Source organism: Dermochelys coriacea, chromosome 10 (assembly GCF_009764565.3).
Source record: "Dermochelys coriacea isolate rDerCor1 chromosome 10, rDerCor1.pri.v4, whole genome shotgun sequence".
NCBI classification, from domain to species: domain Eukaryota; kingdom Metazoa; phylum Chordata; order Testudines; family Dermochelyidae; genus Dermochelys; species Dermochelys coriacea.
The window spans coordinates 25,900,332-25,923,027 of record NC_050077.1 but is presented as its reverse complement, the minus strand read 5'-3'; the positions used below and the strand labels follow the sequence as shown (position 1 = coordinate 25,923,027).

General features: G+C 45.2%; 1 protein-coding gene across 2 annotated transcripts in view; it reads right to left on the bottom strand.

Moving 5' to 3' along the window:
* The window catches only part of CARHSP1 (calcium regulated heat stable protein 1), a 58,530-nt gene extending 36,153 nt beyond the window's left edge, over window positions 1-22,377 (bottom strand). The window contains exon 1 of one of the 2 annotated variants that reach the window (XM_038420046.2): window positions 22,123-22,377. In XM_038420046.2, coding sequence (XP_038275974.2) covers window positions 22,123-22,336 — 214 coding nt within the window. In that variant the 5' untranslated portion in view covers window positions 22,337-22,377. Of the gene's footprint in view, window positions 1-4,445; window positions 4,463-22,122 lie in introns of those variants that run through there. The other variant, XM_043494678.1, reaches the window with a different exon arrangement.
* Between the last annotated feature and the right edge of the window lie 319 nt (window positions 22,378-22,696).

Genomic DNA, 22,696 nt, shown 5'->3' with positions numbered 1-22,696 from the left:
CTTAAAAGCAGAACTTTATTACAAAGAAAAAAGTAAAAGAAGCACCTCTATAAAATCAGAATGGAAGATAATTTTACAGGGTAGTAAGATTTAAAACACAGGATTTCCCCTCTAGGCAAAACTTTTAAGTTACAAAACACAGGAACAAACCTCCCGCTAAGCATAGGGAAAATTCACAAGCTAAAACAAAAGCTAATCTAACGTATTTCCTTGCTTTACTTACAATTTTTGTAATCTAGATGCTTATTTCTGGTAGGGTTTTAGGAGAAGGTTTTTTTTTCTGCCCTGGTCTCTCTCTGTCTCGGAGAGAAAAACAAAAGACCACACAAACAAAATCTCCCCCCACAGATTTGAAAGGATCTTCTTCCCTTATTGGTCCTTTTGATCAGGTGCCAACCAGGTTATTTGAGCTTCTTAACCCCTTACAGGTGAAGGAGGGATTTTTATGCTACCCTTAGCTATATGTTTATGGCAGCTGCAATAAGTCAATGTTCAGTTGTAAACTTTTGAAAGAACCGTAACGTTATGTTCAGAGTTGCAAATATTTCAGAGATACGAACATTCCCAAGGTGTTTGTAACTCTGAGATTCTACTGTACTTAAATATCTTGCCAGCTACTTACTTGATTGAGATGCTTACCAAAAGCTTGAAACATTAGGATGAATGTGGTATTTAGATACTAAAAATGAAATGTTATGTTGTGAGGTTAAATTAAGCCATACGGGTGTGAACAGTACTGTATACATATTCTCTGAAAATTGCAGAGATTCCTTTCTTGCTTTTCATGAACTCACAAGGATAGTTCAATCAAGAAATACTGCCATGAAACCTGTCTTGACAGCATTATGGACACCAACAAATAACTAAATAAATAAGTTGCATAACAGAGGTGGCTTTATTCAAAATAAAGAGGAGTAAAATTGTATATTTGGGGGATATTTTGGAACAGTCTCTCAAGACAGGAAGTTGCATAATAAGTATGTAAAACAAATGTGAGGTACTGTATTTCAAATTTGCTTTACAGACTCAGAACCAACAGAGTCCAGAAAGCAATATAAGCACTTAAGAACTATTTTCATTGCATCATATTTGTTCGATAGCCTTTAGAAACTTCTAATAAAAATTAATTGGGGTTGAAAGAAGTGGCCCTTTGCAGTACATAGACCACAAAGTGTTTTGGAGTTTTTTTAATCTACTGAATCATTTACATAACTGTTGCAGCACGTAGCAAGAATACATTTTAATAAGTAATTCATTCAAAAATCTGAAAATTCCATTTGCAAACAAGGATTAAACTTAAACCTTTGAAAAGCTTACAATAAGATAGGAGTTGTACAAGCTTTAGTTTGTTATAAATTCTAACAAACACAATCAGCTGGCTCAGCAACTTCTGCCCCATCACGCATGCTAGTTTCAAGGTCCAAAACAAAGCTAATAGTTATCCAGACACTACTTTTTTTCAACTACAGCTCAATCAATATACCAAAATATCAAAAGGAGGGGGCCGATACATTAGTCCATATCGTTAAGTCAGGCCAGGTCGAAGGTATTTAATGGTGACCTGTAGATGGCGGGGGGAACGTAATATGTTTGTGTTACTATTTGCTTCTGTATGATGAGTAAGAAGAGATGGGAAAGTTCGTGGAGGGCGGCTTCTGCTTGTTTCTTTTGTACCTGTCCTGGAAGACTGGACAACTAATGAAATGACACCATCACTTGAGTTAAGAGTGAAAGCTGAACTACTGAGAGAGGGAAAAAATATACATATATTTTAACCAGGCTGTTTAAATCTGCACTTTTTGTTAACACCTATTCAACTTCAATGACTAAAATACACTTTGGACAAAGGAAGATTTTGTCAAAGGTCCAACCAAGTTCAGATAAAGCATGGGAGCACACAATACATACATTATTGCATACCCAGGCAGTCCTCTAGGAACGACCAGACATTTCACTCCTGATATTTCTAAATGTAAAGAAGCGGGAGGGGCGGGGGGATTAAAATGTTCTCATAGTTTCTACATATCCTAGTGGAAAAGGGACTCAAGTCCAACAATTTTTGTAATCCTTTGCAGGGCACCTCTAACAAATTACTTCTATATGGAATGCCTAGTTAGTTGCTTCATTACATACGATCATGTAGGCAAGTTAGCATAAAACAAACAGCCAGTTCTATCATCGAGTTCTGAACAATGCTAAATCAGCAGAAATTCAGGATTCACAACCACAACAACTGTTAAAAACTAGAGCATGGCAGACTAATATCTGAATGCTATGGATATAGCTCCGTTTTGGAGCTCCCACTTTTGCGATACACAACCATACAGTACAAACTAAGACTCTAATTCAAAACATGTGGACAGATTCCTGTTCCCATACAAAATCATAAGGAAGTCAACAGAGCTCCACAAGGAGTGCAAGGGGCTGTCCACATGGTTTCAGTTGTAGGACTGGGGCCCAGTATCCGCTCATATTTTCCTCTCTCTCCAGCCCGCTCAAATTACTACTGCTAATACATGCACACTGAACATTGCAGAAGTCTTACACTCAAGGCTCTCAGACATGAAGGTCGGGTGATGCAGTTCAGAACAGAGCTGGATGGATGGCTTCTCTCACACCACTCCAAAATACAGTTTTATTAAGTTACCAAGTGCCATACTTCCCAAACCACTTGAAATTCTGGGTCCTTCCAATTACAGTTGCCACCAGCATCAGGTGTAAGTGGATACAGACGTATCAGGACTAATTAAAACACGACTAAGTATTGGTCTACACTTAAAAGAGTTATATCGACATAGCTGTGTCGGTCAGGGGTGTGGAAAAAAAAACACCCCAACTGACGTAGCTATGTCGCCATAACCCCCAGTATAGACGCAGCTATAACAACAGAGGAGTGCTTCCCAACTGACATGGCCAACATCATTCGGGGAGGTATAGGGTGCACCTACATGACAGGGCTATACTATGCCAGTATAGTCCCCCTAAGTGTAGACATACCCTAACTTTCCTCCCCAACGAAGGTCTTCAATAAAAAATTAAATCATATTAAAAAGTGTAGGTTTATATTTGTAAGTATTTATGCAGCACAAATACCTGTTGGATTAGTCAAAGACAGATTCAGAAAGATTAATCCTATGAGGACATTTTCCTTGCAAATGTTTCAGCAAGAAACAAGTGCTATGGTGCGATGCCAGCAGCTACTTACATATTATACAAATAACCTGATCCCCTCACTGGTGCTGTGAAGTAACTACAGGCTACCGAAGTCTTTTCCCTTTCTGTTCTATACTTCTCCCTGCTATAATGCACCTGTCATCTCAGCTTCTCATATTAGTCATTCTATAAATCAACCTAAACATTTGAGTCTAATAATCTGAGTCTAATCCAACATTCAGACTCTCTAAAACCAATCCATCTAAAGTTTGTGACTGAGACATCATTAACAATCTACTTATGTATCAATTAGTGAGTCACAAAGATCCAATTATCTATCATCTTAGTAAATGACAAATTCTCAATTTCTGTAGAGAAGAAGGAAGGAATAGAATTCTCAGTTTCGGGGGGGGGGGGGGGGGGAAGGAAGAAGGTGGAAAAAATGTCTTTGGTCTGTCAAACTCTCCTTACCCCCCCAGAAAATCGATTAGTCCCTAAACAAGCTTTTCAAGACCATGGTAGATATTCTACCACAACAAAGTATTCGAACCATACTCCACATGCATAAAATTGAGTGTCTCTCCCCACATCTCCCCTGACCAAAAAACAATTTAAAAAAACCACATAATGACACACCTACTTAATCTGCACTAACTGACAAATTTCTCAGGCTTATTTAAATTCCATTAGCATCAGACAAAAGGAGCAGATTTTCCATACACACTCTCAAAGCAGGGAGAGAGGGGGCATACCAGAATTCTAATAGGGAAGCGCTAGCAGCCCATTTAATGGCTACGTTTCTCTGCTTTTCTCCCCATCTCTGTGCATCGCTTCCATTTTGTATATTAGCACATGTCTACACCAATGCAGCTTCACCGCTGTAAGATCTTCTGTGTAGCTGCTCTATGCCGATGGGAGAGAGCTCTCCCGTCAACAAAACACCACCACCTCAATGAGCAGCGGTAGCTATGTTGGCCAGAGAAGCTCTCCTGCCGACATAGTGCTGTACACACTATCACTTATGCCGGCGAAACTTATATCACTCAGGAGGATGGAATATTCGCCCCTGAGCGACATATGTTTTGCTGACATAGGCTGTAGTGTAGACATGGCCTTAGGGTATGCTCCTCCTTCTACCACACCACATAAGACCTCCAGTAGCTGGAGATGGTCAGCACTGCATCCTTGCACAGTAGTGCTTAGTTTCCTCTGCTCCTGTGAGGGATTCTCCTGCTGAAGTACTTCTAAAAATAAGGATAAACAAGAAAAAAGAAATCTCATAGTATCCTCACCAAGTTAACGCTATGACAGAAGACATGGTTCAGGTATCACTCTGGAAACTCGTCCCCTATTAATAAGATAAATGAATTTTAGACTGCTGAATAATTTAAGCTACTGCAGGTACCTTATATATAATGGAACAGCTCTCCTAAGCAATCGAACTGAAGATTGGGAATCTGTACTTTCAAAAACAAAATTATGAAACCAAATCAGCAGTTGCAGTAATCAGGAGAGAGTGGCAGGATTAATATATTTCAATTTTTAAACCACTTCAGGGCCCCCTGTAATTTTTATAGTAAACATGGCAAAAAGGCAGATTTATTGAGCAATGGCGATAGTATTTATAAAAAGAAAAGGAGTACTTGTGGCACCTTAGAGACTAACAAATTTATTTGAGCATAAGCTTTTGTGAGCTACAGCTCACTTCATCGGATGCATTTGGTGGAAAATACAGTGGAGAGATTTATATACACACACAGAGAACATGAAACAATGGGTTTTATCATACACACTGTAAGGAGAGTGATCACTTAAGATGAGCCATCACCAGCAGCGGGGGGGGGGGAGGGGAAGGAGGAAAACCTTTCATGGTGACAAGCAAGGTAGGCCATTTCCAGCAGTTAACAAGAACATCTGAGGAACAGTGGGAAGTGGGGTGGGGGGAGAAATAATATGGGGAAATAGTTTTACTTTGTGTAATAATCTATTCCCAGTCTCTATTCAAGCCTAAATTAATTGTATCCAGTTTGCAAATTAATTCCAATTCAGCAGTTTCTCGTTGGAGTCTGTTTTTGAAGTTTTTTTGTTGAAGGATAGCCACTCTCAGGTCTGTAATCGAGTGACCGGAGAGACAGAAGTGTTCTCCGACTGATTTTTGAATGTTATAATTCTTGATGTCTGATTTGTGTCCATTTATTCTTTTACATAGAGACTGTCCAGTTTGACCAATGTACATGGCAGAGGGGTATTGCTGGCACATGATGGCATATATCATATTGGTAGATGAGCAGGTGAACGAGCCTCTGATAGTGTGGCTGATGTGATTAGGCCCTATGATGGTGTCCCCTGAATAGATATGTGGACAGAGTTGGCAACGGGCTTTGTTGCAAGGATAGGTTCCTGGGTTAGTGGTTCTGTTGTGTGGTGTGTGGTTGCTGGTGAGTATTTGCTTCATCCTACTCTCTTACTTTAGCTACTGCAACCCCAGAGGCATTTCACCCTAATCTGTAGTCAAATACCTGAAAGTTTAGCAAATGCCAAGCAATCAGAGCACAACAACAGAACCATATTAAAAACTCAGAGTCAAAGTTAGGCCACAAAACAAACGAACTGAAAAAACTAAACCTAAATGAGAACAGCATAAGATAGCAATCAAGTTTGGGAGAGGGAGCCAGAAACTACTGAATTGTAATCCTGAATCTGACAATGCTTCACGGTACTGGCCTCTGTAAGTCATTTCACCTTGTGCTTCAGTGTCCCCATCTGTAAAACTGGGATGATATCTACCTACGTCACTGTGGTGTTTTGGGGATTAGCTGGCGTTTGTACAGCACTTGGGAGACATAACACCTGTTTGGAACTAGAGTGTTTGTTGTCAACATGCTAATGATACTTTATATAACATGCTTTATTCTTCCTTTCAGTCAAGCCACAATTCTTGTTTCATTACTCTCCATGTGTATGCTACAGATTGGGATCAGGTTGAAAATAAACTGGCTGCCAATCAGACTGAGAGAAGTAACGCTTATTCTCTTTGCCGTGCCAGCGGACAGCTGCATCAATTGAAGGTGTATACCTTTCTCTTGTAATCTTGCTGTAAAAATGGAAAGTTCTTGTTACTTCTGAATCTTACTCCCTCGGGACCAGCTCCAGGCCCTGCTCAGGCTGATACATCCAGGGCCTCTCAAAGCAACAGCAAAGTGAAACTGAACCAAGTCTTGTCAATTTCACCCTGCAGCAACAAAGGCAGCAGAGCTGTCTGCCCTTAGGGTATGTCTACACTACGAAATTAGGTCGAATTTATAGAAGTCGGTTTTGTAGAAAGCGTTTTTATACAGTCGACTGTGTGTGTCCCCACACAAATGCTCTAAGTGCATGTAGTCGGCGGACTGTGTCCACAGTACCAAGGCAACAGTTGACTTCCGGAGCTTTGCACTGTGGGTAGCTATCCCACAGTTCCCACAGTCTCCACAGCCCATTTGAATTCTGGGTAGAAATCCCAGTGCCTGATGGGGCTAAAACATTGTCGCGGGTACATATTCTTAGGCCCCCGTTCCCTCCCTCCCTCCGTAAAAGCAAGGGCAGACAATCGTTTTGCACCTTTTTTCTTGAGTTACCTGTGCAGACGCCATACCACGGCAAGCATGGAGCCCACTCAGCTAACCGTCACCGTATGTCTCCTGGGTGCTGGCGGACGTGGTAATGCATTGCTACACAGCAGCAGTTTATTGCCTTTTTGCAGCAGACAGTGCAGTATGACTGGTAGCCATCGTCGACGTAGTCCTGGGTGCTCTTTTAACCGGGCACCTGGGCAAACATGGGAGTGACTCACCCAGGTCATTTCCCTTGTTTCGTCTCATGGCGATTGAGTTCTACCGGCAGTGCGCTGTCTTTTAATTTTCAGCCAGCAGAAGACGATGGCCAGTAGTCATACTGCACCGTCTTCTGCCGAGCAGCCAGGAGGTGATGTGGCTAGCAGTCGTACTGCACAGTCTGCTGCCAGCATGATGTATAAAGATAGATGAAATGGCTCAAAACAAGAAATAGACCAGATTTGTTTTGTATTCATTTTCTCCTCCCTCCCTCTGTGAAATCGACGGCCTGCTAAACCCAGTTTTGAGTTCTATCCTTGAGGTTTTGAGTTCTATCCTTGAGGCAGCCATTCAGTTTCTCGCAAAGCCACCCCCTTTGTTGATTTTAATTCCCTGTAAGCCAACCCTGTAAGTCATGTCGTCAGTCGCCCCTCCCTCCATCAAGGCAACAGCAGACAATCGTTGTGCGCCTTTTTTCTGTGCAGACGCCATACCACGGCAAGCATGGAGCCCGCTCAGATCACTCTGGCAACGAGGAGCACGTTAAACACCACACGCATTATCCGGCAGTATATGCTGCACCAGAACCTGGCAAAGCGAAACCAGACGAGTAGGCAACATCAGCGCGGTGACGAGAGTGATGAGGACATGGACACAGACTTTTCTCAAAGCACGGGCCCTGCCAATGTGGACATCATGGTGCTAATGGGGCCGGTTCATGCGGTGGAACGCTGATTCTGGGCTCGGGAAACAAGCACAGACTGGTGGGACCGCATACTGTTGCGGGTCTGGGACGATTCCCAGTGGCTGCGAAACTTTGGCATGCGTAAGGGCACTTTCATGGAACTTTGTGACTTGCTTTCCCCTGCCCTGAGGTGCAAGAATACCAAGATGAGAGCAGCCCTCACAGTTGAGAAGCGAGTGGCAATAGCCCTGTGGAAGCTTGCAACGCCAGACAGCTACCGGTCAGTCGGGAATCTATTTGGAGTGGGCAAATCTACTGTGGGGGCTGCTGTGATGCAAGTAGCCAACGCAATCAAAGATCTGCTAATATCAAGGGTAGTGACCCTGGGAAATGTGCAGGTCATAGTAGATGGCTTTGCTGCAATGGGATTCCCTAACTGTGGTGGGGCCATAGACGGAACCCATATCCCTATCTTGGCACCGGAGCACCACGCCAGCTAGTACATAAACCGCAAGGGGTACTTTTCAATAGTGCTGCAAGCACTGGTGGATCACAAGGGACGTTTCACCAACATCAACGTGGGATGGCCGGGAAAGGTACATGACGCTCGCATCTTCAGGAACTCTGGTCTGTTTCAAAAGCTGTAGGAAGGGACTTTCTTCCCAGACCAGAAAATAACCGTTGGGGATGTTGAAATGCCTATAGTTATCCTTGGGAACCCAGCCTACCCCTTAATGCCATGGCTCATGAAGCCATACATAGGCAGCCTGGAGAGTAGTCAGGAGCTGTTCAACTACAGGCTGAGCAAGTGCAGAACGGTGGTAGAATGTGCATTTGGATGTTTAAAAGCGCGCTGGCGCAGTTTACTGACTCGGTTAGACCTCAGCGAAACCAATATTCCCACTGTTATTACTGCTTGCTGTGCGCTCCACAATATCTGTGAGAGTAAGGGGGAGATGTTTATGGTGGGGTGGGAGGTTGAGGCAAATCGCCTGGCTGCTGGTTACGCACAGCCAGACACCAGGGCAGTTAGAAGAGCACAGGAGAGTGCGGTGCGCATCAGAGAAGCTTTGAAAACCAGTTTCATGACTGGCCAGGCTACGGTGTGAAAGTTCAGTTTGTTTCTTCTTGATGAAATCCCCCGCCCCTTGGTTCACTCTACTTCCCTGTAAGCTAAACACCCTCCCCACCTCCCTTCGATCACCGCTTGCAGAGACAATAAAGTCATTGTTGCTTCACATTCATGCATTCTTTATTAATTCATCACACAAATAGGGGGATAATTACCAAGGTAGCCCAGGAGGGGTGGTGGAGGAGGGAAGGACAAGGCCACACAGCACTTTAAAAGTTTAAAACTTATTGAATGCCAGCCTTCTGTTACTTGGGCAATCCTCTGGGGTGGAATGGCTGGGTGGCCGGAGGCCCTCCCACCGCGTTCTTGGGTGTCTGGGTGAGGAGGCTATGGAACTTGGGGAAGAGGGCAGCTGGTTACACAGGGGCTGTAGCGGCCGTCTGTGCTCCTGCTGCCTTTCCTGCAGCTCAACCATACGCTGGAGCATATTAGTTTGATCCTCCAGCAGCCTCAGCATTGAATCCTGCCTCCTGTCATCATGCTGCCGCCACCCTTCAGCTTCAGCCCTCTCTTCAGCCCGCCACCTCTCCTCCTGGTCATTTTGTGCTTTCCTGCACTCTGACATTGTCTGCCTCCATGCATTCATCTGTGCTCTGTCAGTGTGGGAGGACAGCATGAGCTCAGAGAACATTTCATCGCAAGTGCCTTTTTTTCGCCTTCTAATCTTTGCTAGCCTATGGGAAGGAGAAGATCCTGTGATCCTTGAAACACATGCAGCTGGTGGAGAAAAAAAAAAAAGGGACAGTGGTATTTGAAAAGACGCATTTTATAGAACAATGGGTACACTCTTTCACGGTAAACCTTGCTGTTAACATTACATACATAGCACATGTGCTTTCGTTACAAGGTTGCACTTTGCCTCCCCCCACCGGGTGGATAACAGCGGGGAACATTTCTGTTCAGCCATAGGCAAACAGCCCAGCAGGAACAGGCACCTCTGAATGTCCCCTTAAGAAAAGCACCCAATTTCAACCACGTGACCAGGAATGATATCACTCTCCTGAGGATAACACAGAGAGATAAAGAACAGATGTTGTTTGAACGCCAACAAACATACACTGCAATGCTTTGTTCTACAATGATTCCCGAGTATGTGTTACTGGCCTGGAGTGGTAAAGTGTCCTACCATGGTGGATGGAATAAGGCTGCCCTCCCCAGAAACCTTTTGCAAAGGCTTTGGGAGTATATCCAGGAGAGCCACGAATGCCAGGGCAAATTAATCATTAAACATGCTGGCTTTTAAACCTTGTATAGTATTTTAAAAGGTACACTCACCAGAGGTCCCTTCTCCGCCTGGTGGGTCCGGGAGGCAGCCTTGGGTGGGTTCGGGGGGTACTGGCTCCAGGTCCAGGGTGAGAAACAGTTCCTGGCTGTTGGGAAAACCGGTTTCTCCGCTTGTTTGCTGTGAGCTATCTACAGCCTTCTCATCATCGTCTTCCTTGTCCCCAAAACCTGGTTCCGTGTTGCCTCCATCTCCGCTGAAGGAGTCAAACAACACGGCTGGGATAGTGGTGGCTGAACCCCCTAAAATGGCATGCAGCTCATCATAGAAGCGGCATGTTTGGGGCTCTGACCCGGAGCGGCCGTTCGCGTCTCTTGTTTTCTGGTAGGCTTGCCTCAGCTCCTTAAGTTTCACGCGGCACTGTTTCGGGTCCTGTTATGGCCTCTGTCTTTCATGCCCTGGGAGATTTTCACAAATGTTTTGGCATTTCGAAAACTGGAACGTAGTTCTGATAGCACGGATTCCTCTCCCCATACAGCGATCAGATCCCGTACCTCCCGTTCGGTCCATGCTGGAGCTCTTTTGTGATTTTGGGACTCCATCATGGTCACCTCTGCTGATGAGCTCTACATGGTCATTTCTGCTGATGAGCTCTGCATGGTCACCTGCAGCTTGCTACACTGGCCAAACAGGAAATTGAAATTCAAAAGTTCGTGGGCCTTTTCCTGTCTACCTGGTCAGTGCATCTGAGTTGAGAGTGCTGTCCAGAGCGGTCACAATGGAGCACTCTCGGATAGCTCCCAGAGGCCAATACCATTTAATTGCGTCCACAGTACCCCAAATTCGACCCAGCAAAACCGATTTCAGCGCTAATCCCCTTGTCGGGGGTGGAGTAAGGAAATCAATTTTAAGAGCCCTTTAAGTTGGGGGAAAAAAAGGGCTTCGTCATGTGGACGGGTGCAGGGTTACATCGATTTAATGCTGCTAAATTCGACCTCAACGCCTAGTGTAGACCAGAGCTTAGACTCAAGTCTGCTCACATAGATTCACATGCAGATTTTTCCCAGGACCAGAAGCACTAGATACAATTGGATTTTCAAGCTCTGAACAAGAACATCTGTCACACTTCTAATAGTGACTAATTTAATATACGAAAGAACTTATGCATCATTTCAAGGTAAGGGCTTAATCAACTTTAATACAAAATAAAACGTTCAGAGTCTCACGCAAAACTTCTCAGTTAATTTAGCTAAGATATATAGGACAAGTGCTATTTAACATTCAAATGCCACAAAACTGTTTCCTCTTCAAATGTATACATGACCAACTACCTGTATTACAGAGAATGTAGCCACTTTACCTTCTGTCCAATTAGATCCCATCCCAACCAGGCCTTGATAGCACAATTAATACTACAGCAAGTAGGTTCAGTAAATAAATTCTGTTTTCCCACACTAATTAAAATAAAAATCAGTACCTGGCATAAAGCAAGATTTGTGGCTCCATGAAGCAGCAGTAGGCTGAGGCAACATACCCATAAATCACAAGCTCTACAACTGCCTGAGGGGCAGGAGTCATTTCAGTTAGCATCTTAACCCTTTGTAGAGTGCAAGCTAGACTAATCCTACTAAATGATCATCCAGCTGGCAGTCTGGAAAACACAAGTATAATGCCTTGGACTTCTACAGTACATTCTACTGAGGCTCAAAAATGTTTTAACACAATAATTAATTAAGCCTTAAAAGATACCTATTAATTAAGCCTTAAAAGGTAACTTATTATTCCCATTTTACCCTAAACCCAGTATGCCAACCTCACCCATGGCATAGGCACAGCTAGGTTGACAGAAGAATGCTTCCATCAACCTAGCAACTGTCACTCGAGAAGGTGGAAAACCTCTTCCATTGTGTAGGACGCATCTACACTATGGCACTGCATAGCTACCGTGCAATAACTGTGCCACTGTCGCGCCCATAATATACACCTGGCCTGAGGCACAGAAAAAAGTTAGAGTGGCTTTACTCTGAAAAGCAACAGTGCAAAACCAGCACCTCTACTCTGCAGACCAGCTCTACAGATGGACTCAGAGTCAAATAGTGACCAAACACAATTTTATTGTGAGCCAAACAGCTATGGGTGTGAATCTGGATTCTATTACCTCTTCGCATCAACAAAATTGTTTACTAAGTTCCAATTTCAGGACCAAAAGTTACACCAATTTGGTGTAAACCTAGTAGAAGCAATGGAACTGGCAGAAGTCAACAAGGGCATAAGTATCATTTATGTTTATTATGCTAGTGCCTAGGGGTCAACTGAGAATGGGTGTGGAGGGCTAAGGGCATTGTACTTTTGTTATGACGATGTGGGAATGGCAAACTCTTGATTTGACTTTGAAAACCCATCGTGACTTCCAGAGCTGGCATTAAGACAAAAGGGGGGTCTTTCCCTGTCTTTTGGATCCACTTCCACTTGCCTAAATTCACTTTTAAGGTCCAGTGTGGAAAACCAGATAGAACCTGCTTCTGTAGGGTATAATCTATTCAGGGAAATGGTAAGAATCCTTTAAAACAGGGATCGGCAACCTTTGGCATGCGGCCTGTCAGGGAAATCCGCTGGCGGGCTGGGCCAGTTGTTTACCTGCTGTCGGCCGATCGCAGCTCCCACTGGCCACAGTTCACCGTTCCAGGCCATTGGAGGCTGTGGAAAGCGGTGTGGGCTGAGAGATGTGCTGGCTGCCGCTTCCTACAGCCCCCATTGGCCTGGAACGGCGAACCGCAGGCAGTGGGAGCTGCGATCGGCTGAACCTGAGGACATTGCAGGTAAACAAACCTTCCCAGCCTGCCAGTGGATTTCCCTGACAGGCCGCATGCCAAAGATTGCCTGTCCTTGCTTTAAAACAACTGCAATTCATTGTCTATAGTCCACACCAAATCTTGTGCTGCCCTCCTTTTTCTTCATCAGCACTATTTCAAAGTCATGAGAATGAGTAACCATGGAACCCTACAATGTCGCTTTCAGGGTCACTTCTCAGACACACTTTCCCCACACAAATCAATGGCAGGAACAGAACCCATCTTCCAACTTGGGAGTCTTCTACTTAACCAGTATTTTGTGCCTCCTTTCTATAACAAAAATCCTTTATCTACCTAGAGGAAGCACTTTGGAAAGGCCTTGTGCCATATTCCATAATCGTTACTGACAGATTTGCTCTAAGTACCATCTGAAATAAGAAGTAACTTACCATTCTCAAGACAAAACCTACAAAGCAGATCACATTCCCTCTTACTAGCTGGCTGTTAGCAGGGCATACAGGCCTGGATACTTTTTTGAGCTGTGCTGACTGGCAATGGTGCTATAACACTTTTTACAGTGAGGGTGCTGAAAGCCAGTGGTCCCCAAGCTTTTTACTTCACACCTGCCTTACCCCTTTCCGTGCCCCCTCTCCCGAGGCCATGAGGAGAGCCACAGATGTGGGGCTGGCATCAGCCAGGACCCTGGGCACGGGGCCAGAAGCAGAGCTCAGGGCCTGGGGCCAGCAGCACCGGGACCCTGGGTGTGGGGTCGGTGGCCAGGATCCCACACAAAACCTGGGGGTTCTGCAGCACCCGCCATGCCCCTAGTTCCCGTGCTTATGCTGACTGGCATTGTCATCCTGGTCTTGGTCAGAAAAGGCTGAATCATATTTGTTTACACTTCAGCAACTGCTTCATGGACAAGCATCTGTGGAAAGAAAATGCCTAACTGCCAAGGTTGCATTTTTAAGTGTTGATTACAACTCTTACATGGCCTTCAGATATGATTATTTCATTCCCATCAAGTACTTGAGAGCACAGCAACTTCCTCTAAGCAGTTTTTTGAAACAACCAAGCATGCATGCACACATCAGCCCAGGAAAACTACCTATCACCACTACCAAGAAGGCAGGAGCCCAGCTACTGTGGTGATAAAGCCTATATTAGTATCTAGATAGAACATTTTGCTTCATTACTTGCTTTGTCAGCAGCATGACTTATTCACTCTGCCCATTGATTGGGTTCTGGTGAACACAGTAGCATACAGAAAAGCAAACTTTGAAGTAAACTGGAAGGTCAAGCTCTGCTGTTTCCTGGACACAATACACTCCTTGTCTGGATGTTATCTGAAACTGCAGCAGTGTCAGAAAATACACAGTCCTGAAGAAAAACAACACTTCTGGAAGCACTGAGAGACCTGGCGCTTTGGGTTAAAGGGAATGGAGTCATTTCCACAACTCAATACATACCTTCCTCTAAAGGAAAAATGCCTCCATTTTCTTCAGACCAACTGCCTAAAAGTTCATTGATCAAGAGAAATTTACGAGCAAACACTGGACCTGGTTACCAACCTCTTCCTCTCCCTGTGGAGCATTTGTTATTAACAGGAGAACTTGTGCAGCTAACTGCTGCTGACCAGGGGGAGCAGGGGATTCACAGTATGCCATCTGAGACATATTTGTTCAAGTTTAGTTACAGACAGGACCTTCTGATAACAAGGCACCTGGACCTCAATTCTCCATTGATGGAGATGTCCTGAAAAGGGGACTCAAGACATTTCTACACAGAGCAGGGCTAGAGGACTATGGTAAGAAAGGCGGACTTCTGTCTACTCTACACTCTCCACAGTTTCTGCCATTGGTGGACAATTAAAAGTCCTAATTGCCTCGGTCATGTCTGTACTGGGATGTCTTTTGTGCACCAGCAACATCAAAGCCCAAAATAGTAGACTATTCTAGTTCCTATTATAATGTTTAGTGTTTTAAACTGAACACTTAAGGTCCTATTACTCTCCTCTGTGGCCCAGTGCAGAGCACCTGAAGCACAAACAGGGATCTGAGTAGCAGAGCCAATCCAACATGGTCCCTGGATGTCTCTCCACATCAGACTGGGAGGGCTGGAAATCAGATCCCCTAGGTCATATGCTCCTCTCTGAATTCAGCATCTTTCCCAATGGAAATCCACAGGGGAGTTGGTGTCACTAGCTGCAGCGTTAACTTGCTCTCCCACGGCACCTACCCATCTCAGACAAAGGGTTCTATGCAATTCTGAAGGAGGAGCCTCAGCTCCTAAATCAGTTATTCTGTCCGGCACACGTGTGTGTGTTTGGGGGAGTTCACTAAGCAACCTAGCAGGACTGGCTGTACAAGCTCAGATCATCTTGAAAGCACACCATGCCCCGAAGCGCTGGAAGATGCAGACATTTTCAGAGCACTTTCCTCCGGCCAGCAGGTTTTCCCCCTCACAAGGGCAGAATCCAGGGCAGACTGCTAGATTAGCATAAAATGTCCAATATTCAAACAATGGCTAATATAGCGTATCTTCACATTAATTCCCCTATGCCAGTTACATTATTAACAGGTTGGAAACTGGGTTACAGGCTCTTCAGCTGTGTTAGAACACAGCATTGTGTCACTTCCCGACACGAGATTCAGAAATGGCAATTGTTATTAAAAGGGATTTGTTATTTCAGTTTATCCAAATTCATTTTTATTCATCCCCATGCAGGAGAAGCAGCACAATGGCCCTAAACATCCCACTTGAGCACAGGGCTCACTGATGATTTGCAAAGGAACAGAAAATGGGGTCTGTGACTCTTTTGTTTCTTTGTGATGTGTGAAGGAGGCTGGGAAAGTTTCCCCCACCTCCACTACCAATATCTCTTCCCCTGCTTGGGTTTTTGGGATTTTTTTTTTTTGGTTTGGTTTGGTTTGGTTTTTTTGTCATTAGAAATTCCGGTCGTCTGATCTGTTTTTCCTGGAAGACTATGGGTGAATGAAGAACTAGTAGAATTATGACATCAGAGAAACCATTAAAGTGAAACTTGATTAACTGAGATGGAAAGTGATTTTTATTCAGGCTATTTAAACCCTACCCCTTCAGTTAGCTCTGAGAAAGCTCCCACTCTAAGTCACCAATAAACCCTACAGCAAAAACAGGGAAGATACGATTTGACATGTCTCACATTCCTGGGGGGGGGAACGACAAGTATAATTTTTATATATTCCATATAATTTTCATATATATGGAAAAAAACACATTTCAGTCCTTCTTTATACATCAAAGAGACAAAGAGAGCACAAACCAATTTTCTCACATACACTCTCTCTCTCTCTCTCTCTCTCTCTCTCTCTGTCACACACACACACACTTTTCTGATGACATTTAAGTATAGGGCTTTACTCTCTGCTCTGGGATGAATTTCATCCCTCGTGAATTGCTTCTTAATGTGTGAATTTTCATACTACTGAGCTGAGAAAAATGGGTGAAGTTTTCCTTTAACGTGATACTGCATATGCTTGTTTATGAAGAGTCACGTCACAGTCTTTCTGCCAAGATATTTCTTCATTCACAGAAAGCAGAGATCATGCGGTAGGAATTAATGTTCCAAAAGCAGTGAGGCCTCAACAATGTTTGAACAAGAACCATGGGGTGAATGAAGGTTCTCTCTTGCCTCACTTAATGTTATTCTTGGTGGCATAAGTCAGACATCAGACACCACAAATCTGCACATACAGAGTATGAAAATGAAAAAGAGCATCGAGAGAAAATTACAAATCCATTACCCAGCTAGCAGAGGTCAACTTAAAGCAATGGAATTACAGATCTAAACAAGAAAACAATTCAAACCTACTACAGCATCAACCTCAGCTTCGAATTACCCTCTGTGACCCTCAAGAGACAATCCTGCCATAGAGTAATAAAAAGAAATCAAGTGAGGACAGTTTAGAAGTCTGAGGAAATGAAGATAACTGGTCTTCCCAGAGGGCTGCCTTGGACATGATGAAAAGACAGTATTATACAGAGGTAGGCAATACAAAACAAAACAACTCTTTGAAATCTTTTTAGGAAACCCTCTTTTCCTGCACTGAAACAGAAGAGATGGTAATCATTTGGATGAACTCATGTGATTTCTCTCATTGGCTTTACTAGTGCAGTTTGAGAGTGACTAATCAGGCATAGAGAAAAACTGTTCTCTCTTGCCACAGAGGGCAGGACAAGAGACAATAGGTTCAAACTACAGCACAGCGATTTAGATTAAATCTCAGGAAAAAATTCCTAACTGTAAGAACGGTAGGAAAATGGAACAAACTGCCTAAGGAAGTCCAGGAAGCTCCTTCACTGGAGATTTTCAAAAGAAGGCAGGATAGCCATCTGTCTTGGATGGTTTAGACACAACAAATCCTAAATTTTGGTAGGGGATGAGACTAGATGACCCTTGCAGTCCCATCTAACCCTATGATTCTATACCAAATCACCATTATCTATCCTCCATTTCTCTATAGAGTATTTGATCATCCTTTTATTTTACACAACATACCCGCGGGAGAAGTAAACAGTTTAAAAAACCCTATCACCTTCTAGAAGAACACACATAGCCTTTTGTTTCCTTTTTCTTACACAAACTTATCAACTTCCTGCACTTTCTGGTGGCTAACAGATCAATTGGACATGATCTGCACACAGCTGTGCGGCCCAACACCTGCTGTTCCAACCTCATGGGCAGACAGTGGCCAGTCTTCTTGCCATAAGTCTCTTCCTGGTTATATAATAAGTGAAAAGCTGACGAATGCTGGCCCCCCCATTCAGTTCCAGTCCCCCACTGAGTTTCAAGCAGGCATCTTGTTGATGAGTGGCAGATCCTGGATTAATCCTCAGCTTTCCTGACTGAAATCCAAAATATTTGCAGAGCTAGATTTCCACAGTAAAAACCCATTAGCTTCCTCTGAAAGTTATTCTCTTCAGGATTTCCCCAGCCTTAAAAAGGGCTTCCACCATTTTCCTTCAAAGACTATTCCACAGTAATCAATCTAGCTATCTGTCAGGAGATTCTTCCTGGTATTTAAGATGTAATTTCACCAGTGATCATGCTACATTTGTAGCATCTTTCATCATGAAGGACCCAAACCCCTTACCAAGTTATATTATACATAGCTTTAATCTACTGGACTATCGTGATTACATTACCCTTGTTCCTGGAAGATGCTTCTACTTCCAAATATTGTACACTACCATGTCCTCACTTCCCCCTGCCTTCACAAGTTAGTGGCCATTTGACCAATATATCCATGTTTAGTTCTTTTAATCTTCTCTCAGAAATCAAGCCCTCCAACTCTTTAATCATTCTGGTTTCTCTACCTTCAGTTCTTTCCACGTTATCTACAAATTTCCAGTACTGAAGTACCCAGAAATTAGTACAGACTGCAAGGGAGATATCATCTCTTTCGAACACATTTCAAACACATGTCTATAGGTGTTTGACAGCAGGTTACTATCTTTGGCGTCATACCCAAGAACCTGATCCAAAGGCCATAAAAGCACCGTTTCTCAAATGCAGCCACCAGTGGGTTTCCCTGCAGCCACAACAGCTTCCTGGGGCAAAGCATCAGCCCATCCCACTCCCTCCCTGTTGCTCCTGGATGCGCCACTCTGCGGAGACAGCTGGGGCACAATGCTGAAGGAGCAAGGTCAGTTCTCTACCTGGGGGAGAACAGGGGGTCTTAGTGGGGCTCGGACTTCAGCCTGGGGTGGTTGGGCGGCGGGGAATTAGGGAGCCTGGCTGCAGACTAGGCTCCAGCCATGGGCTTCAGACTCCAACCCCTGGCCAGGCGGTGGTGGGCTCCAATCCCTGGCTCTGGCTGCATGGCACCGATCCCCAATCCCGCCAGTGGCCGCTGGCCCCAGGTGCTGACCCCCATCTATGCACTCGGACCCCCCAGCCCTGGTCACTTACTCCGGGTGCTGGCCCCAGGTGCCGACCCTGAACCCCAGCAGCTGCGGCCCTGGGTGCAGATCCCCAGTGTTGGCCTTGGCCTCCGGCAGATGCCAACCCCTAGCCCTGGCCATGTGGCAGCCAACCCCGGGCCATGTGCTCCAACCCCCAGCCCTGGCCATTGACCTTGGGCACTGCTCTTGGATATCAACCCTGGGTTCCGATCCCCAGGCGCCAGCCCCAGGTGCAGATCCCCAGCCCCGGTTATGCAGCAGCAGGCACCAACGCCAGGCTCCAGCAGGTGCTGGCCCTGGACACCGACCTCCAGTCCTGGTCGCACAACAGCTGGCTCCAGTGGGAGCTAGCCCAGGACACGGACTCCTAGCCCCAGCTGTGCAGCAGTGTGTGCAGACCCCAAGCCCCAGTCACACAGCAGCAGGTGATGGCTCTGGGTGCTGACCCTTGGCTGTGTGGCAGTGGGTGCTGATCCCCGGCCCAGGGCACTGACCCCCAGCCCCAGGCACCAAGCCACACCTCCAAACACACAGTGGCGGTGCCCCCCATCCATCACCCCTGGCCTTTGCTGCCTCACCCCCCACTCCTCCAACCATCCTCCCTGGCCCCTGCTGTCTCACCTCTGGCCCCTCCATGCAGGTCTTAACTTGCCCAGGACTTGCTGTGAAAAGTGATATTAAAAAACATATAAATATCACTTTTCACAGCATTATTTTAATTACTGAGTCTGCAAAAAAAAAACAAACCCTACATAAATAAACTGCAATGATCTGGATGTGTACATATGCATATTTATTTGTTTTTCCTAAAGTTAGTTAAGTTTTTTAGGAAAAAGTTTCAGTGTGGCCACCAGCAAGAGTTGGTGGCTACACTCTGAGGCCACCAAAAAATTTATTGTGAGAACCCCTGCAAGTCAATGGAAAGACTCCCATTGACTTGAATAGGTATTGGAGGCTCTGAGTACGTTTGAACTTTCAGATTCTTTTTGTCCTACAGTATACCTTAGAACATATTTCTGACTGTAAGCTTGTAAGTGCAGAGACCATGTCTACTTCCACACTTGTACAACTCCTAAAAGAAATGAGGCCACAATCTTGATCAGGGCCTCTTGGTGCTAGCATAAATTAATTAATAAATACTACAAGCCAAAATTCATTTGGGAAACCAAATTTTATACAGTATTTGGCCAAGGTAATATAGCACTTTGCTAGGATGAAAAATAAGAGCCAGCAGGTAAATCCTCTGATCCAAATCTGAGTGCTTCATGGCATATTTCAATGCTATCATCACAACAGCTACACAGGAATCAGGCTTAAATCAGACCTATAGTGAGCCAACCTCCACTATTAATAAAAGGCTGGAGAAAGAGATATAAATATATCTGCCAAATGGAAGAATATAAAAATAAGAGAGATGATTTAAGCTAAATCAGACAGTTAAAAACTCAACTTCACAAACAATAAGTGTCCAGAGTATCATTTCAAACAGTCTTGATTTAAACACAGCTGTTCACCCTCTCTATTTAAAGAGATCATATCTGGCCCCAAATAAAGTTTTGTAAATAACATTCCTTAGCGTTAGTTTTGTAAATTCCTACAGAAACATTGTAGGGGAAAAAACAAACTGACATCCACTCCCAGTAGTATTTGCAACACATATTTTGCAGCAACAGAACCCAAAAGTGAAACTTAGTGCACTTGGGTCTGTTTTCATTGCTGAGAGCTCAGCAAAGTGTGAACGGACAGCATAAAAGACAAAGTAAATTAGACTTAGTTTTTTTCCCAGCTTTAATAATCTGAGGTGCTAATTAATACAAGAAATACTATTATTATTTGAAACGTGCAACTGTCCCTGTGAAAAGACAACATAAAAGATTTTGTGCACTTTATTGTTTTTTCCTGTCTATCCTACAAAGTCCAGAATAATGTAAGAAGGGTTGTTGTTTTTTTCCTTCCTACGTGAAGAGCTTGTCTTCCGGGCTCTTCTTTCTCATGCACTGCCTAAATTTATGTTTACTGCAGAAAATGTTTTCCTTTGCGTGGAATAATTATATATTCACAGTTTGCAAGGGAAAAAATGTGCATTCCAAAAAGGTTTACAGAGCCAACACCGGTCTTCAGATGAATTCCCTCTCGTTAAAATAAATTCAGTGGAATGAGAGAGATGATGAAACCTCTGTGATTCCCCTTCAGTGACTGTTAGGAGTGAGCCCAGACCCAAACCTAATTTTTTTCCCCAGGAAGCACTTAGAAGTCCAGTCACTAAATATGCTAATTATAGACCCTGTATAAGTACAAATCTGCTACAGTATACTCACAAAACTGAAATGAAAGGACCTTTTCAAACCTTCTATACTAACTGCCCCCGTTTAGCAGGGACAGCCTCTACTAAGCAACAGATCTGTCATTTGCCCTATTCCATCCAGCCAAAAAGCCCTCCCGCTCCAATGAATTTCAGCAGTTAAAAGGAGGTCTCCATTTTTCTTGCCCATATGTCCTTATTGATAGCTTTCAAATGTTGGGAGGTATGAAGGTGAAGAAATCAGTTTGTATGCCACCGGATTTGGGCAGTCTGCGTTCGTGGCACTCATGTAAAAGGCACCATTCAGAAGTGAATGGAGAAGGGTGGAGAGAAAGGGGGCTCGGAGGGAAGAGAGAAAGGATTTGCTCCATCGAGCTGATTCTAAAGCAAGAGCATCAGCCAAGGGGACAGCGTGAGGTGGCTCCACTACTTGGCTCCCAACCCAACCACACACAGCCAGATCTCTTCTTTCAGCCATTGGGTGGGGAATGCACAGTCCCCTCCCAGGCTTTCTGTTTTCTGAGCCTGCCCGCTGCACACGCACTTTCACTTTGGGCTGGTCCGGAGCAGCAAACAAGGCAGAACCGAGGCTATACGGGGCAGCCTCTGGAGCGCACCCAGAGAATGGGGGCTTGCGGGGGATGCAAAGTAAAAGGGGAGAATCGGAGAGTTCCCCGAGTTCTGCTTTTCTACTTTAGAGTCACTTGCAAAGCAACCCCAACCCCTTGTTACAACCGGATGTCTCACTCCAGCTAGCACACACTGGTTGCACCGCCTCCCCTGCCCCTCGAGGATTGCTTCGCGTGAGAGCCTGCTGCGATCTGTAGCACTACCCTGCCCCACCCCTCGGGCAACCACAGCAACCTGAACTCTGCAAGATCCAGGGGCACGTCGCTTAACTTGCAACAATTCGCAGGCCTGTCCCCCCCGTGCATGTGACTATCCCTTCGCGGCCAGGCTGCATGCTCCCCCGTCTCCCGTGCAAGTTGCTTTGGTGGCACCGTACGTTTGCGCCCCCTCCACTCCTCCTCCTCCCCGCTGCATGTGGCTGCAGTCCGCATGCATCCAGCTCGCTCACCTTCCAGGGAAACTTCGCTCGCTCGCTCGCTGTGCACCAGGCTCCGGCGGCGGCGGCGGCAGCAGCTTCTGTAACTCCAGCGGCCAAACAGCTCGCCCGGCGCCGGCGCCGCCTGCGGAGGGGGGCGAGGTGGGCAGGGCTGCCCGCGGGAGCCACCCCCTGGCTGGAGACAATCGCACGGGGCGGGGACAGGGCTCGGCGCGGAGGAGGACATGGACCGTGGAGGGGCGGTGCTGGGGACATGCAGCGGGGTAGGAGGAGCGGAGAGGGGGGGATGCATAGTAAGAGGATTCAGAGTAGCAGCCGAGTTAGTCTGTATTCGCAAAAAGAAAAGGAGGACTTGTGGCACCTTAGAGACTAACAAATTTATTAGAGCATAAGCTTTCGTGAGCTACAGCTCACTTCATCGGATGCATTTGGTGGAAAAGGAGGATGGGAGGCTGGCAGGGAAGGGGCCAGCGCTCGGGGTTGCATGCACAGTGGGTAAGGCTTGGAAGGACTCGATTTTTGTCAGTAAATGGGGATTTTACTGTACATCCCCCAAGCCCCATGAAAACAAATATTTCCATCACGG